This window comes from Antechinus flavipes, chromosome 4 (genome assembly GCF_016432865.1).
Source record: "Antechinus flavipes isolate AdamAnt ecotype Samford, QLD, Australia chromosome 4, AdamAnt_v2, whole genome shotgun sequence".
Lineage (NCBI taxonomy): Eukaryota > Metazoa > Chordata > Mammalia > Dasyuromorphia > Dasyuridae > Antechinus > Antechinus flavipes.
The window spans coordinates 16,405,857-16,422,194 of record NC_067401.1 but is presented as its reverse complement, the minus strand read 5'-3'; the positions used below and the strand labels follow the sequence as shown (position 1 = coordinate 16,422,194).

General features: G+C 46.5%; 1 protein-coding gene across 1 annotated transcript; it reads left to right on the top strand.

Moving 5' to 3' along the window:
* The first annotated feature begins 64 nt into the window (after positions 1 to 64).
* Positions 65 to 14,641, top strand: MDH2 (malate dehydrogenase 2). The gene is made up of 9 exons (XM_051991886.1): positions 65 to 213; positions 6,963 to 7,131; positions 8,057 to 8,140; positions 8,271 to 8,380; positions 9,780 to 9,905; positions 10,879 to 10,956; positions 12,641 to 12,740; positions 12,971 to 13,122; positions 14,344 to 14,641. Exons 1-9 carry the CDS (start codon positions 148 to 150, stop codon positions 14,473 to 14,475), a joined length of 1,017 nt encoding a protein of 338 aa, XP_051847846.1. The 5' UTR covers positions 65 to 147; the 3' UTR covers positions 14,476 to 14,641.
* The last annotated feature ends 1,697 nt before the right edge of the window (positions 14,642 to 16,338 follow it).

Below are 16,338 nucleotides of genomic sequence, written 5' to 3'. Positions count from 1 at the left end.
TTGCGTCAAATCTCGCGGGGTTGGATTCCGGGAGCCTAACGGGGCTACTGCGTGATTGCGTATCTGCGTGTTGCGTGCTGGAGGTCGTTGGAGTCACCGGCCCTATTCCTACCCGGCACCGAGCCCGAGCCCTCCGTCCACTCCATCATGCTGTCCTCCTTCGCCCGCCCCGTCGGCACCGCTCTCCGCCGCGGCCTGAGCACCTCGGCGCAGGTAAGGCCTGAGCCCCCTGCCGGGCTGGGAGGCGCAGGCCCCGAGGACCCGCCTTGCCCTTTACAGAGGGGGAAACTGAAGCCGGGAGAGCTCGGCAGCTTCTTAAGGTCACAGGATGACTGACAGGAGAGCTGGGGGCGTACGGGGAGGGGGGGAACTGAAGCTCGGAAGGGGAGGGAATTTCAAAGTAACGGAGCCGGAGCGGGGAGAGACCCCTCCGTACGGAAGGGAAATTGAGGCCCGGGGAGGTGAAGAACTTTGTATGGTCCTGGAATGGCAGCCACCTCTGAGGTGCTAAGTGCCCGCCATTCATCTCCAAGCAAGGAGCGGTCAGCAGGGAAAAGGGACTGGAAGGGGTGGGAAGGAAAGAGCGCCCGCCCCCCGGGCCATGATGGGGAAGGTGGGCGCATGGCGCGCTCAGGCCTGTCCTCAAAATGGAGGCCAGCCCCCTCAGTGCGGGGAGGGGGTGGTGGGGCATGAAGATGTTCCAGGGCCTCAGTCAGGTCATAGAGAAGGAAAGTGGGAGTTCCGAGGGGCAACAAGGCCCGTGAGAGAGCGTAAGGATTTGAACTCAGGTCTTTAAAAAATGTACTATTTTATTTCTTCCTCAGTTCCACGTAAAAGCAATTCTTACCTTTTTGCGTTCCAGATGTTATCCTTCCCTTCCTCCTCACCCCTCTTCCTGAGAGGCAAGCAGTCTCTCACACGTTATGCATGTGCGGTCGCGTAAAACATTTCCACGCCAGTCATTTTGTGCTAGAAAACCGAGAGTCGGAGGCAGAGAAAGTTTGCTCGAGTCTGTATTCAGACAATACTCAGTTCTTTCTCTTAGCATTTTTCATCCCGAGGCTTTGGGATTAGTTTTGTATCATTGCAAGCCTGAGAACAGCCAAAATCATTCACAGTTTTTCGTCCTAGTGTCGCTGTTACTGTGTACAATGTTCTCCTGGTTCTGCCACTTCACTTTGTATCCGTTTATATAACTCTTCCCAGGTTGTTCTGAAATCACGGTGCTTGTCACTACAACATCCCAATAATTGTAGACTGAAAGTTTTAGGCCATTCCCCCAGTTGATGGGCATCACAAAAAATTGCTGTTAATATTTTTGTACAAACAGGTTGTCCCCTCACCCTCCGCCCTCCCTTTCTTATACCAATATTAGCATTTTTCTCTGGCTTTTACTTATCAGCTGGAAGCAGACCATTCTGGGCCATCTTTTACATGAAGAAACAGCAAATGAATGTCAGAATTTGGCTCCACGTCTAATACTGTAGCTTCTGAATGGGGTGGTTGCAAAGGATTCAGAGTGTGTCTCATTTTAGTGGAGAATCATCCTGAAGACCTCTAGTTACCTTTTAGACATCAGGACTCTCTTCCCCCAAGCACCTCCCCCCCCTCCAAGTTAGTCTTTTACTTGGCTCTTAGTAACTTGGGATAGGGGTTAATCTATCTGCCACCTTAATTCCTTCTTGTGCTATAGGAGGAAGAGACCAGCCTCCATCTCTGGAAAGATCAACCTATTTTTAACTTTAACTTTTCTCAGACTACTCATTTCCCTGCACTTTCCACATCTATACAATGAAACCTTTGGACTTGATCTCCACAGCCTAATCCTTTAATTTTTCTCAGGTGGTAGCTCCAGGTCTGTGGACAGCAGTCCTTTATCTTTCGTAGGCTAGAATCTCAGGGCTTTGCTTAGCTCAGTAAATGAATGGGATGTCATTCTTAGGCCTCCCCATCTCCATTGACTTGCTTTAGATATGAGTGAATTAATCTTTAACTTTCTATAGTGAGTACATTTTATTTGCTTTCTAAAGGAAAGAAAAAGATAGTTCTGTCCTGTTGGAATTAATGATCTAATTGGGAGAGAAGATAACATCCCTGAAATGATTAGTAATTAAAAAACAGGGTACAATAAAATCTTCCCAACACCCATTGCTATTTCTGAGTACTCTGAATATTCTAGGTAAATTTCAAACTAATCATTACAAAATTTACTATAAATTTTTCCACCTTTTAAAATTCAGGATATAGAACATAACTCTTTTTTTTTTTTAATTTTATAATAACTTTTTATTAACAGAATCCATGCCAGGGTAATTTTTTTACAACATTATCCCTTGCACTCACTTCTGTTCCGATTTTCCCCTTCCTCCCTCCACCCCCTCCCCTAGATGGCAAGCAGTTCTATATATGTTAAATATGTTGCAGTATATCCTTGATACAATATAGAACATAACTCTTTCTTGATGACTCATTGTTTCATATGAACATTGTTATGAGTCTGGTAAGGAGCTTAGAGTATCTGGTCTCTGCACTTAGTGGTTGAAAATCATTAGACTAACCAATTTCCCTTGTTCTATGTTATTTTTCTGGATCCTCCACTTTCAGTGGTCCTTTTAGCTATGAGGTTCCTAGCTGGAGCAGATCATCAACTACTTTCTGATTTGTTATTAATCTGCCATGTACTTGGAAGCCATATTAAATTTGTTAAAAATTGACCCTGAATGAGGGCTTATCCTACCAGCAAAAGGCATTATCTTTATTGAATGGAGTTTTATATTCTGAGTAAAGGACTTTTTTTCTCTAATTATTGACCATGTTTCTGCCAGTTTAAATTATTAGATTGCTAAGTTCTAATAAGGCATATTTTACCAAATTCTAAGGGTGAAGAGAAGAGATGAGGACCCCAAGAAAAATTCAGGTATTATAGAAACCAAAGATCAACATGCATGGCAGATTAATAGTAAATCAGAAAGTGGTTGAGGGTCCACTCTAGTTAGGAACCTCATAGCTAAAAGAAAGGACCACTGGAGGTGGAGGAGGACCCAGAAAAATAATCTAGAACTAGGGAAATCAGTAAGCCTAATGATCCTTGAAGAGGAGAGAAATCAACAGAGAAGTTGTGTTTGGACCTTAAGTGGTATGTATGATATGGCCCATTTTGGGACTTCCTCAAGTGTAAATGATAGTTGAAGAATAAAAAACTTAATGGTTCTCTTCTTAATAAGCGAGTCACAGCTCTTGGTTCTGCCCTTTCAGAATGTAAATGGGGAGCTCTCTTTGAACATGTTGTAACTGGCATTCAGGAGTGTACTCATGCAGCTCCCGGATCACTTTTCTTAATTATGTTTGCCAAGTTGAAATGTATGAGACTGGCTACAAACTATCCTTCCTCTACCTGCCAAACTTAATACTAAGTTTTTAAAGACTATATTAAGTTTGGCAGGTGGCAGAGTCTATACATACATAGACCGGTCCCCCCTTTCCAGTATCTTTCCCTTCCTCCTGCCCTTGTGTTTCCCAGGAGGCACCTGGTGGTCCCACAGGAAGAATTGCCCCATTGGTTGTGCCCTAGTCTTCAGCTGTCCTTTTTGCCTTGGCTGCTCGGCTGCTCACAGGACTTGAATGAGAGTGAAATCTCCATGAGATGGAGTGGCCTGTCTCTTGCTTGCATCTCATTGCACTATCATCTTAACTAAATAACCTAAGGACCTCTGATTTTGGTATTTGCCTTATTCTCGCACCCTTAAGTCTTTAGGATTTTATATCTTCCTGACAATGGAACTTTTATGTATCGTCTTCCCCAATTAGAGTGCAAGGTCCTTGAGGGCAGAGATTGTCTGCATTTTTCTGTTTTACTCCCCAGTATTTATAACTTAGAAGTTTGACTTTTCTTGTTTAATTCATGCTGCTTCATTCACTAATTCCTTGGAATCCCGTTAAACTTGCCTCTTAATTAAGAAAGTGTATGATTGTTATGGGATTTGCCAGGTAGCATCTGTGAAGTATGAATTCATGGATGAATTTTAAACGGTACCTTAGTGTTGCATTTAGCAAAGTCTTTTATGTTCAGTAATAGGAAAGCTGGGGAATAAAGTGGGGAGGACAGTGACTTGGGGGCAGAAGTCCCAGGTTCAGGCTCCAGCTGTGGGACCTTGGACCAATCACATTCTTTCTTGGAGTGGGGTCAGGAATGATCATTCTTGGACTTGAAAGATGATGTCACCTCAGTTTGCCCTTCCTTGATTAATGCCCATAGAGAGGAAATAGTGGTATGGATAGTCTGTTATGTGTGCCCCCCGCAAACCTCTTGGCCCCAGACTACTGTCTTTCAAGTCTGAAGTTGCACATCTGCCACTGGGCCCCAAAAAATATCCCTGATGTTCACTATTGTCAATAGAGATCACTTTGGAACCCTGATGTAATAAAGCATTTATAAGAGGGGGACAGGCTCTACCCATAATCTTGGTTCTTGAGGATGTAGGTGAAGAAAGAGAATGTTTTCAGCCAATTAGGAATAAGTGGGAACCTTGTTTTTGAATCATCTCTCTGACCCTTCCATGTTAAGCCTCTGTTTTCTCATCTGAAAAATTGGAATAATAGAACTTGGATCCTCTAAGTCTGACCGTTGTGGAGCAGGTACTAATCTGCTCTGGCTGAGCAGGCTTCTCCCATCATTGCAAGTCACAGTTTGGTGATATTAGAATGAGAGGACCTGGGTGCGAATCCTGTCACTTAAGTGCTTGTGTCAGGCTGGACAATTCACTGGCCCATTCTGGTCCTTCAGCCTTTAGCTCTAGAATGAAGTGCACGCTCCTCCCCTGCATGTTCCTTAAAACTCTCCTTCACCTTAGACCAGCCGGCTCCACCTCATCCTAGTTCAGCCACATCAGCCCTGATCTCCCACCTCCATGCCCTACAGCAAGCAATCCGTACCCACATCTGAAGAGGTCTCGCTCTTCACAAGTCTGTTGGCCACATGATCCAGCCCTCTCAATTTACAGTTGAGGAGATTGACCCAGGAAGAGAGCAGAAGAGCTAGCTGCTAAGTCTTCTCACTCAGCCTCCTGTAAGCAGCTGGTTTTAAATATTTCTAAGTAGAATAAAAAGCAGAGCCTGGAATTTGAACCCATATTCTCTATTTGCAGATCCCACACTTTCCCATTTCCCTCTCAGTCCAGAGCTTCTGTCCTCTAGGAAGTCTGCTCGGATCCTCAGGTGATTGTCCTTTCCATGCAGGGGACTCCCACTCGGAGGCTGCTCCTCGAGGACAAATGCTCTGGACACGCCTTCCTAATCGGTGCTTGTTGGTTGATCTTGATGCTTGGCCACGGTGATCTGGGGAGAAGGCAGCCAGAACAAGCCCAGTTCTACTTCTGTCCCTATTTTCTACCTTGATTTAGTTCCTCTGGCCAGTTGTCTCTGGGTGAGCAGCTGGGCACAGATAGGCAGCTGGCCTTGGGGGCAGGAAGATTTCATTGTTGAAACCTGGGAAATCACTGAACTTCTCAAACAACAGGAGAACAAGAGGTGGATGATTTACATCTAGAAAAGGGAGATTTCCCTTTATCAATGACAGTCTCTTCATATCGAGTTTAGGGTTTGGTTTTGTTTGTTTTCAGGCACCTTCCTAGTCCTTCCAGTGGCTGACAAGAAGGTGTAGACTGGAGCTAAGATGGCCTCAGCAGTGAGTTAGCAGGTTCTCATTGTGAGATTCTTATGTCATGGGGTTTTGAAACACATCATTAGAGCTTTTATTATATGGAGAACAAAATGTATTTGCTTCCTTACCGTAAGGAGGTAAGACTAACTTTTCTGAGATCATGCCAGGTGGAGATTCTGTGGGCTGAGACCTGCTAGGTTAGTGAAATGGTGAGGAAGTACAACAAAAACTTAGTGTAGCTTTAGTGGTGGAAAGCGTTTTTATACTCCGTTGACTAAAGAACGATTCTCTCATGACTTCTGCCATGGAGTAGAATTGTCTCAGGGATGCTGGCCTTAATTTAAGTTTCTAATAGATAGGTTTTTAGTTAGAAATGAATGAATGAATAAAAGAAAAAAAGTATTTGTTAAAGGCTCAGTCTGTGCTGAGCACTGGAAATATAAGTAGAAAGCAAAACATCCCTGCTCTCAAGTAGTTCAGATTCTCTACATTTTATAGGTTATATTTCATCTGTGACATATATTAAATCTGTGACAAAGTTTATTTTCACTGACAAATCAGGTGGTACAATGTCATTTCCATTGATGAAACCATTTCTTTTTCTGATATTGGGGTTCAACAAAGGAAATTACCAGGCCCCATCTTCACAGGGATAAGTTTCCCTGGACTGTGGCCACTGAGGCTAGATTGTAACCAGGGCAAGGATATGTGAGGGGAAAGAGGCTCAGAACTTGCTGATCCCAGGGCTCTTAGGCTTGCCTGGCTATCAGTGGTAGTTGGGCAATGGTCAGTTTTGGTTATGGGTCAACAGTAAGACGATTTGAATGGAAATTATTGGATATGCTACCAAAACACTGTCAAGTTGAGCAAGACTGGGGGTGAAAGTGAAGGTGTTAATAATTTCAGTCACGTCCTCCTCTTTGTTAACCCCATTTGGGGCTTTCCAAGCAAAAATACTAGGTTAGCCATTTCCTTCACCATCTTATTTTACAAATAAGGAAACTGAGGCAAACAGGATTAAGTGACTCACCCAGGATCACACAGCTAGATCTGAACGCGGACTTTTTCAATGCTCTATTCCACTGAGCCACATAGCTGCCCATCTAGTTGATCATCATATTAAAACAACTCTTTCTGACAAAACTTTGCACCAAAAATGTTTTCTAATGAATGAAGTTGGCTATTATACATTTCCTGAAGGTTGTGGTTTTCTGCTGAAATGTGATGCCAGGCTACTCTATTGGATTTTTGTCTCTTCAATTAATGTTGACATTGTCTTTTTCTTTCTTTTTCCTTGTTCTAGAATAATGCAAAAGTTGCTGTGCTAGGTGCTTCCGGAGGAATCGGACAGCCCCTTTCGCTGCTCCTGAAGAATAGCCCTTTGGTGAGCCGGTTAACGCTCTACGACATTGCTCATACCCCGGGTGTAGCAGCTGATTTGAGCCACATTGAGACCAGAGCAAATGTAAAAGGTACTGCCAGCAAGCCCACAAAAATCTGTCCTTGGCTTCTATTTTGAATGAATGAATGATCCTTTTACTAAGAGTCAGAGCTTGAATTGCTCTGAGTCTATTTTTAGTGGGTTATTTTTAGTTTTAATCAGACATATATGATTCTAAAGCTTCATCGTTAATATGGATTTAGACTTTTAAGATACTTGTACCATCTTGAACTTTAACAGGCAGAAATGTCTAAAAAATATTTTGTCGTATTCTAGTTGTGCCAATTTTGTAAAGCTTATGATCTGAAAAATTCATTAAAATCCAAGCAGCCCTTATCATCCCTTTCTGGGACTGTTATAATAACTTTTTGTTGATCAATGACTTTAGAGATTTGGGTCCATTCTAAGCTTGGTGATAGATGCCTCTCAGGAGACAGTTGAGATTTTTTTTTTTAAACAGAACATCTGGTTTGAAATCAGAAGAATTGATTTTGAGTCTAAAATCTTCCAATTGCTAGTCATTTTTAGTTTCCTCATCTGTATTAAAAAAAATAATAGATGGGCTGTACTGGCCCACATTCTATTGTCACATTGGTCGGTGACTCTGTCAAAGGATGTGTTTGGGGGAGGCAAAGATGCTACTCACCAGAGGCAGAGCGTCCTAGAAGCAAACCCTAGATGCCTTCTTCCTTGCTCCCTTTCCCCATCTCTTTCTGAGGAGGAAAGAAGGCGCTGGTCTGGCACAGAGGAAGAAGGGCAGACTGGAGCCACACTGGTTGGGGATGATAGGATGGAGCAGGTACCAATGTTTTAAAGACGTTGTGAAACAACATGAAGTGGGATCCATGTGTAAAAAACATGAACTCTTTTCTCATTTGAAATATTTGGTCTGCTGGAATTTTGCCCATTTCCCTTCCACATAGATTCTTTGAGTCAGTGAACTGTCTTTTTTCTAGGTTACATGGGACCCGAGCAGCTGCCAGATTGTTTGAAAGGCTGTGACGTTGTTGTGATTCCTGCCGGAGTCCCCAGAAAGCCAGGTATGTCTGGTAGAGCTGCTGCCTGAGCCCCCAGCATGGCCTCCCCACTCGCCCTAGGGCCAAACTTGGACCCAGGATGGCAGCAGTGGGAGGAGGAAAAGTGATTCCCATTTCCTTTGCTTGCTTCCAGGAATGACTCGTGACGACCTTTTCAACACCAATGCTACAATCGTAGCTACTCTGGCTGCTGCCTGTGCCAAGCATTGCCCAGAAGCCATGATCTGTATTATTGCGAACCCGGTGAGCATCATCCCTTAGTGGTTGGGCCTCAGGCAGGCCTGTCACAGAGAGGGGCACTCTGGGACGGACTCCTCTTGGGGTATTGTCTCTATTTTGGAGCTTGTTTCTCTTGGGATTAAGTTTTATTTTGACAAAAACATAAACGGATTGTATCTTGAAGTTTAGCAGGACCATAAGGTGATTCCAGCTAACTTAGTGTAGTCACTCTTCAATTTACTGAAAGATGAAAGCTTGTGTGTCTTAATTTGGATGACGTAAGACCAGGGTGTAATCCGTCGTCCTTCAGCAGTCTTCTTGCTCTTGCTCGTCTTAACCGACAGAGTTGCTCAGGCTCGTGTTCTCTTAGCTGAGCTCTCTTTCCTCCGTGTCGCTTCATGGTGGGCTCCTAGCTATCTCTGAAGTCTTTATCACATACTGGGGCTTATGCTATGTGAAGGTTTTACATGTGTGGCAGTGTGGGTCTGTACTCGAAATAGGTTCCCCCAACTCGGTTTCCATAAATGAGGACTGGCTTATCCAGCTCTCTATGCCATTAGACTCCCTTTTAGTCTTTGACCATTTATAATAGGTCTTATCTAGGTGGTTTTCTTCCTTTAATATCGCACAGCCTTTTCTCTCTCTTTCTCCTAGATCTCTTGGTTTTTGCCCTTTGTGGTTACTGTCTGGGCTTCCTCCTAGAGCTTAGTCGTTACTCTTTAGCCCATCCATCCCCTGCTGCCATTGACTTGTTGGTGGAAATAGTCTGTGTGATTGGCCCCTACTCAGGCCCCACTACAGCCCCCAGACACATGTGGATAACTTTCCCCAAGATACTTATGGAGCAAGAGCCTTCTGCTCTTTCCAGTGCTTGGGCTAAGTTTGGACTTTACTATCATAGTTAGGATTGGATGAAGGTGCTCAGTGAAGGAAAGCAGCCTTTATCCAGTAGCTAAAGGTGGTTCCCTGCTTTTTCATGGTGGGTGCTTGCTCTTTTCCCAGCCTCTTATCTAGTTATTTCTCCTTGAGGATCTGGACTGGACTCACTGGCAGGATTTTTCCACCTAGCTGCCGGACTTTGAAAGGCCTGGCTGTGCTTTGGGGTGGCATCCACAGCTTCAGCCTCCCCCAGACCGAGTAGCTTACGATGAACACACCGGTAGTTTTCTAGAGGTCATGAAATGTAGCTGAGGCTGTGCCTCAGGTTATCAGCCCTATCACCAGTAATTCAGGCATTGGAACAAGCACCCCATTGTGCCAAAACACGTTCTCTTTAGTGTGACAAGGAGAGAGTGGCCCCTTGGGTTTTAAGAGCAGATGGACTTGGTGGTTTGCCGGTCGGTACCTGGTGGGATGCTTTGTTGCTGCCCCCACCCCCATCTCTGAAATGGAGAAGTGACATCTTGTCTGTTCCCTCTCCCAGGTCAATTCTACCATCCCGATCACATCTGAAGTTTTTAAGAAACAAGGCGTGTACAACCCCAACAAAATCTTTGGGGTCACAACCCTGGATATCGTCAGAGCAAATACTTTTGTGGCAGAACTGAAGGTAAGGCTTACTTCGGCTCCGACCACCCACCGTATCTCTTAGCCAGATTTAGGGAGTCTGACCGTGACTGGTTTCCTTGGTCACACCAGATCTTTGGGGATTAAGGAGGCTCATTTCACAGCTCTGTGTCCATGTAACTTTAACCTAGTGCATCCAAAAGCTCTAGTGAGCTGCATGCCGCCCTTGTCTTTGCCATGGACAGGCAGCTTATATTGGGGAGCCCTGGAGCTTAGGGAAATGTGCTGAGCTCAGAGCCTTTTGCAGAGCAAGTGTCGCATGACACCTATGTTTCCTGGCTGCCTGGGCAACATTTCCCAGCTGACCATGTGGCGGGTGACAGGTGCATCAGGCGACCTTTCTTAAACCATCATTGGCCCGTTTGAGCAGGCTTCTCGGCCTTTTGCCTGTCATGGGCTCCATTGGCTATCTGGTGAAAACTATGCTTCCCTTCTCCAAATTGTGTTCCTGCATGTATAAAATAAAATATATTGAATTCCAGAGGAAACCAATTATGACAAAATGTGGGTATTGGCCATATTTTTGTTATTATTTTTTATTAATTTTTTTATTATTATAGCTTTTTATTTACAAGATATATGCTTGGGTAATTTTTCAGCATTGACAATTGCCAAACCTTTTGTTCCAATTTTTCCCCTTCCTTCCCCCCACCCTCTCTCCCAGATGGCAGGTTGACCAATACATGTTAAATATTCAACCGTATTTAAAAAAAAAGTTCATAGGTTATGAACCCTTAAAGTCAATTTCTTTCATGCACTTCCAGCCATCTTTTGTAGGTGGTGTCTGAGCTTTGTGACCTGACTCTTTATCTTCTGAGTTTGTTTTTGATAAAGCGTTGTGGGTTTGGGGGCCACGGTGTTATCAGGATGAGGAGAGAAGGTTTGGAGGAAAGGTCACGCAGAAACTTACTGTGGAACATCTGGTTAGAAATTAACTGAGCCTTAAAATCTGGCAGGGCCTAGATCCAGCTCGAGTCAACGTCCCCGTCATCGGAGGCCATGCCGGGAAGACCATCATCCCCCTGATCTCTCAGGTATGTGCTCCCTGGAGGGGGTCAGCTTCCGGCCTCTAAAAAGTGTGCTCTCCTATAGTTGCCTGGGAGGAATGAAGCCATGTTGTGCTCTAAAGGGATCATGGTTCTTGGGTCTGGAGTATGAAGAGGCCTCAGAGACCATGTGGTCCATCCCCATGTTTAAAGATGTGCAAAAGGAAGTAGGTGAAGGGAGTTACCAGACAGGTCCCTGAGCTGCCTGGGGTCCTCTTTTGGTGGATGAGAAAATGAGCTCAAGGAGGTGAGGGAGCTGGCCCGACTCAAACCAGTGTCAGGGGGAGATTGAAAGTCAGTGTTCTTTCTGCCCTGAGCTTCCAGGGCCAGCCCTGGGCTGAGTGTCATTAACGAGGCTTGCCAGTGAATCTGCTTTGGTTAGACCTAGATGTGGAGCACATTACGGGACTTGCCAAGGGGGCATGGCTGCACTGATGGGCACAGGTGGGAGAGAAGGGTCTGTGGGTTGTCCTTCTAGCTAAGCTAGAAGGCGGGGTCTGTCGTGGAGTCCTTTCAGTCATGCCTTACTCTTCAGGGTACCCATGACCAAGGAAACCCTGGAAAGAGTTTCTGGGTAATTTGTAATTGGTTTGTAAATTAGGCTAGCTTGTGATCAGTAAATTGATGGTTTCTCTTCCTAATGGAGATCCTGAAGCACCTTAAATCCCTTCTGAAAGGGAACTCCCTTGCCAGGAGGAACTCACCCCTGATTGGTGGACATTTAGTGATTTAATCAGGAGGTGGGCTCAAGGTTTTTAGCTCCTCCTGCTGAAATAATGGCTGATATTGAGTTTCTGTAGCCACAAGACATCTGGTCTGAGCCCTTTTCCTTGGATTTAGTTTATTTTTCTTGAGCTGGATTGCCCTAAACTGTGATGGAGCAGATCAAAGACTAGCGGGTTTCTCCTCCAGGCAAAGGTTCTTCCCTCTAAATAGAGACTGACTGACCTGTTTAGAAATCAATTCTTAATAGAAAAGAAAGGGAAAGAGTGGATCACAAATTAATAATGATTAATGCAATATTAATTTCTCTCACCCCATTTAGGGTTTTCTTGACAAAGATACCAAAGTGGTTTGCTATTTTCTTCTCCAGCTCATTTTACAGATGAGGAAACTGAGGCAGGCAGGGTGAACTGACTTGCCCAGGGTCACACAGCTAGTAAGTGTTTGAGGCCAGAATTGAACTTGGGAAGATTAGGTTTCCTGGCTCCAAGCCCAGCATTCTATCTGCTGTGCCATCTAGCTGGCTTATCAGAAGGTCCAGGAAGCCCGGGATAAAAGAATCATTTGAAGACTTTTTATCTTGATAAAGAGTCTCTTCTCCCAATAAAGTCTTCTTACTCTGATTGTGGCACAGAACCTTGAGCCGGCCGGCACCAGCTCATGGTGGAACCTTGGGGAAGGCCTAGGGTGGCCTCTAGGGCTGTGACCGGCCTGGTGAAGTCTACAGATGGGCCACAGGCTGAATGTGTCCCAGTTCCACCGCAGCTCTCAGAAACCTGAGTCACGGCAGCCGTGCCCTGTGTCCTGAGGTGTGGCCACCCCACCCTCCTAGAATCAGAGGCCGCTGGAGTCCAGGAGGTTGTGGGGTGGGCTGTGCTGGTGAAGCTCAGAGTCTGCTGCTCTGAGAGACGCGAGCGCTTGTGTAGGATCCCCCCGCTCTGCTTTCCAGTGTACACCCAAGGTGGAGTTTCCTGAGGATCAGCTGAAAACCCTGACGGGAAGGATCCAGGAGGCTGGGACGGAGGTCGTCAAAGCCAAAGCCGGAGCAGGTGGGTTTTCACGGGCAGCGTGGCGGGGGTCCCTGCTGGGGGCTCCTCGGGTCTGTGCCACGGCGAGTGAGCCTGCTTGTGGCTCGGGGCACTTGACGGGGGCTAGTGAAAGCACCAGATAATAAAGGGGGGTGACGAAATTGAAAGTCCGTGCTGCTGTTCAGCCATTGAGCATTAAGAGTGGTGCTGGTTTCAGAACAGACTGTTACTAATCTGATTTTATCCTCTAGGTTCTGCTACCCTGTCAATGGCCTATGCCGGCGCCAGATTTGTGTTCTCTGTTGTGGATGCAATGAATGGGAAGGAGGGAGTCGTGGAGTGCTCTTTTGTCAGATCAGAAGAGACAGAGTGCTCCTACTTTTCCACGCCCTTGCTGCTCGGGGTATGTTTCTGGGGACTCGGGAAATGGGCCCGCTGTCCGGCAGAGCTTCTGCCTGTGTGATAGTGTTAGCAGGTCCTGCTCCCTGAGGACCAGGGTGAAGGGTGTGTGCTAAAACAAGGTCCCAGCTTTTCCTGGAAGCAGAAAGCCCCTCGGGCGGCCCCTTGTGCAAGTGCTGTAGCGAAGGGAAGGGGCCTCGGGTCATCCCCAATCCAGCTCCCTCCAGAAGGACATGTCAGTGCTTTGTTTGGCCTCACGGCCGCCATTTATAGGCAGTCAGCATTCACTCGCAGACCTCTGAGAACCCACTGCCCACTGAGCCAGGCCGTCTTAAGTTCTTAGGGACCTCCTAAGTCCTTGAGAGCTCTGAGATCTGGACTGCTGGTGGTGGGGAGCCGGCACTTCCAGGTCCCCATTCTTTCCCCTCCCCCTGTGCCCTGGTTTCCAGATTCCTCAGGGCCCCGGCCTCTGTCCCCCGGACAGGTGAGGCTGCCCTGTCCCAGCTGCGCTTTGTGCAGAGCTCCAAGCAGCCGGGACGCCTGGGCCTTCACAAACTCTAGGACTGATGACATGTAGCAGGAGCGGGTCTCCCACTAAAGCAGATTTCTGCCAGAAGGCCCCGTTCAGCACAAAACTGTTGGTCAGTGGCGTGAGCAGGACAGAAGTCAGTGCTTTTTCATTTTCAGCCATGAAATCTAATTAAGAGAAAAGAATAAAACTTGAGGTTTTGGCCCCAACACTTCCCATTTGTTAACACTTGATCTTGCTGTACCTCAGTTTCCCTGTCTGTACAGTGGGATGACATTCATTGCCAGGCCTACAGAGTGTCATTATGTATATACCAAGCCGTGTAAATGCAATAATTAGCAATAAGCAGCTCAGTTTCATTCCTTAGTCATCTCCCCTAGTGATGATAAGAAGGAAGAAGTGCAAACTCTGCTCTGGGGGGGATTTGGGAGGTCACAGCTGATGGGGTCAGGCTGGGGGGGAGGGGGGATGTGTGTCAAACGCCTCCCCTAGGGGGCATCATTCTGATTTAGAAAACCTCATAGTGCTAAAAACTGTGTTTTCTTGTGGTTTTGTTAAGCCTTTCCCCGTTGTATTTGGATCTCATTCTGAGGTTGATGCCCTTGCTTTGCGGCCCAGACGGGGGGTGCGGGGGAGTGTTGGGTATTAGTTCAATTGTTGCAATTCCCAGAATTGATTTTTTTTTTTCCCTTACAGAAAAAAGGCATCGAGAAGAACCTGGGCATCGGCAAGCTCTCCCCTTTTGAGCAGAAGATGGTTGCTGAGGCTATTCCCGAGCTGAAGGCTTCCATCAAGAAAGGAGAGGATTTTGTGAAGAGTATGAAGTGAGAAAATGGTCCTGTGAAAAGAGGAATCCATTTCCTTAATTTATTAAAGCATCATGTCACTTGAAAGTTGTTTCTTAAGCAATGCATCTTCTCCGAGGAGAGCGATTGTATTAAGGAATTTTGTCGATTGGTATTTTGGCACATCAATAAAGCAGCCATCTTTTTTCCCCTGTGGTTCCTTCTCTGAGCCTTCTTTGCTCTGCCCCTGTCCCCGAGATCCACTCGGGATTCAGACATCCTGGTGCCCTTCTCAAGAAGCTCATCGGAGTGGGGGTGGGACTGGTGGCCCTCTTCTAGCCGTTGATCCTTGGAGGGTGAGCATCCTGTGGGGGCTTCTTCATAAGTACCACAGGCTCCCATTTCACTCCTCCCTGGGGCGACAGTCAGCCCACCTCTTGCGCTGGTCACGGGGGACTGGGTCTGGTGGGGCAGCATTGGAAGCGAGTGCTCGTATACCTGCTGTGCCGCCTTCTGTTCTCCTGGGGCCGATCCGATTCTTCCCAAACTGATGCTTTCCTGATGGTCCTTGGTACAGCATCCCTGAGAATGCGCCACAGAGACTTCCACAGTCCAGGAACTGACCTTGAAATCAGGATGTCAGCGCTGCCCCTCTTAGCTAGATCTAAGGAGAATGGAAAGGCCTGGGGTCCTGAGGAGCCGCTCTTTGTGAGCCCCCACGGGCCATGGTGATGGTCAGGGAGGGTGGCAGTGAGCATCACTCTGTGATGCTACAGAGGGAAGGGAAATGGCCATGGTGTTACTGTAACCTGAGGCTAAGAACGGCACCTCTGGCCAAGGCCTATGGGTCTGACAGAAGAGAGCAACTGCTCCAAGGTCCCTTCACCATCCCGAATTCTGTGGTTCTGTATCATTCTGTAGCCTTAATTCTGTTGTCTTTCTGAATTATTTTTCTGGATCTTAGTTTCCTCATCTATTAACATGAAGGGGTCAGTGTAGACAACAGACTCTTAGCTAGGAGTCAGTGTACTTGTTTTTTTAAATACTTTATCCCAGCATAATTGATTTCCCTCAAGCCTATGTTTTTTGAATGAATATTAAAAATACATTTATTAAACACTTATTGCACAAATAGAAAAAGATAATTCCTGTTCCCAGGAAGCTTACATTCTAAGTGATAATGAGAATTTGTCCGTGATTCAGAGAAGACCCTAGGTTATGACAAAAATCAGTTAATATTTTATACCTTCCAGGTTTCACTCTTGGGGTTCTAAGCACTGGGGATAAAAATTGAGAAGCTAAGAAAGTTGCTGCTCTCAGAAAACCTCCGTTGTCACAGAACTGGCGGGAGGAGCACCTCGGTGAGGAAAGTTATGGACAGATGGTAAACAGGACCCCACGGGACGCTCCCTGTCCAGGATCAGTGGTAGAGTTGATTAGGTTGTGGTTTTCCAACCTGGGGGTGTCTTCCTCATCCAAGGAGGCGGGAAAGGCTGCTCTCAGCTGCTGGTCCCCATTCTCAGTAGATGAGACTGCAGGGCTGTTGCTGGGATGAAGTTTCCTTCCCTCCTCCGCTGCCCCAGACTCATTTCTGCTCCCTGGTAGCCGCTGCTGCCTCGGGCGTTCACCGGCAGTAACCACGCTCTGGCAGCCCTGGATTGCTTTCTTTAGCTGCAGGTGGAGGAGAGAGAGAAACCTCGATGTGGAAGTAGTGTTCGGTTCCACAGGAGCATGTCGGCTGGCCTCCCATTCCATCTCAATCTAATTAGTTTGTGACCGAGGGCCCCCGGCATATGAAGAGAACGTGGGAGCCCATTGGCGAGGGAGGCGGAAGGATTAAGCTCCGCCAGTCCTGAGCCTCCATCATAACGGGAGCTTTCCACTGCTGCCTCCAGAAAGAAAGGAA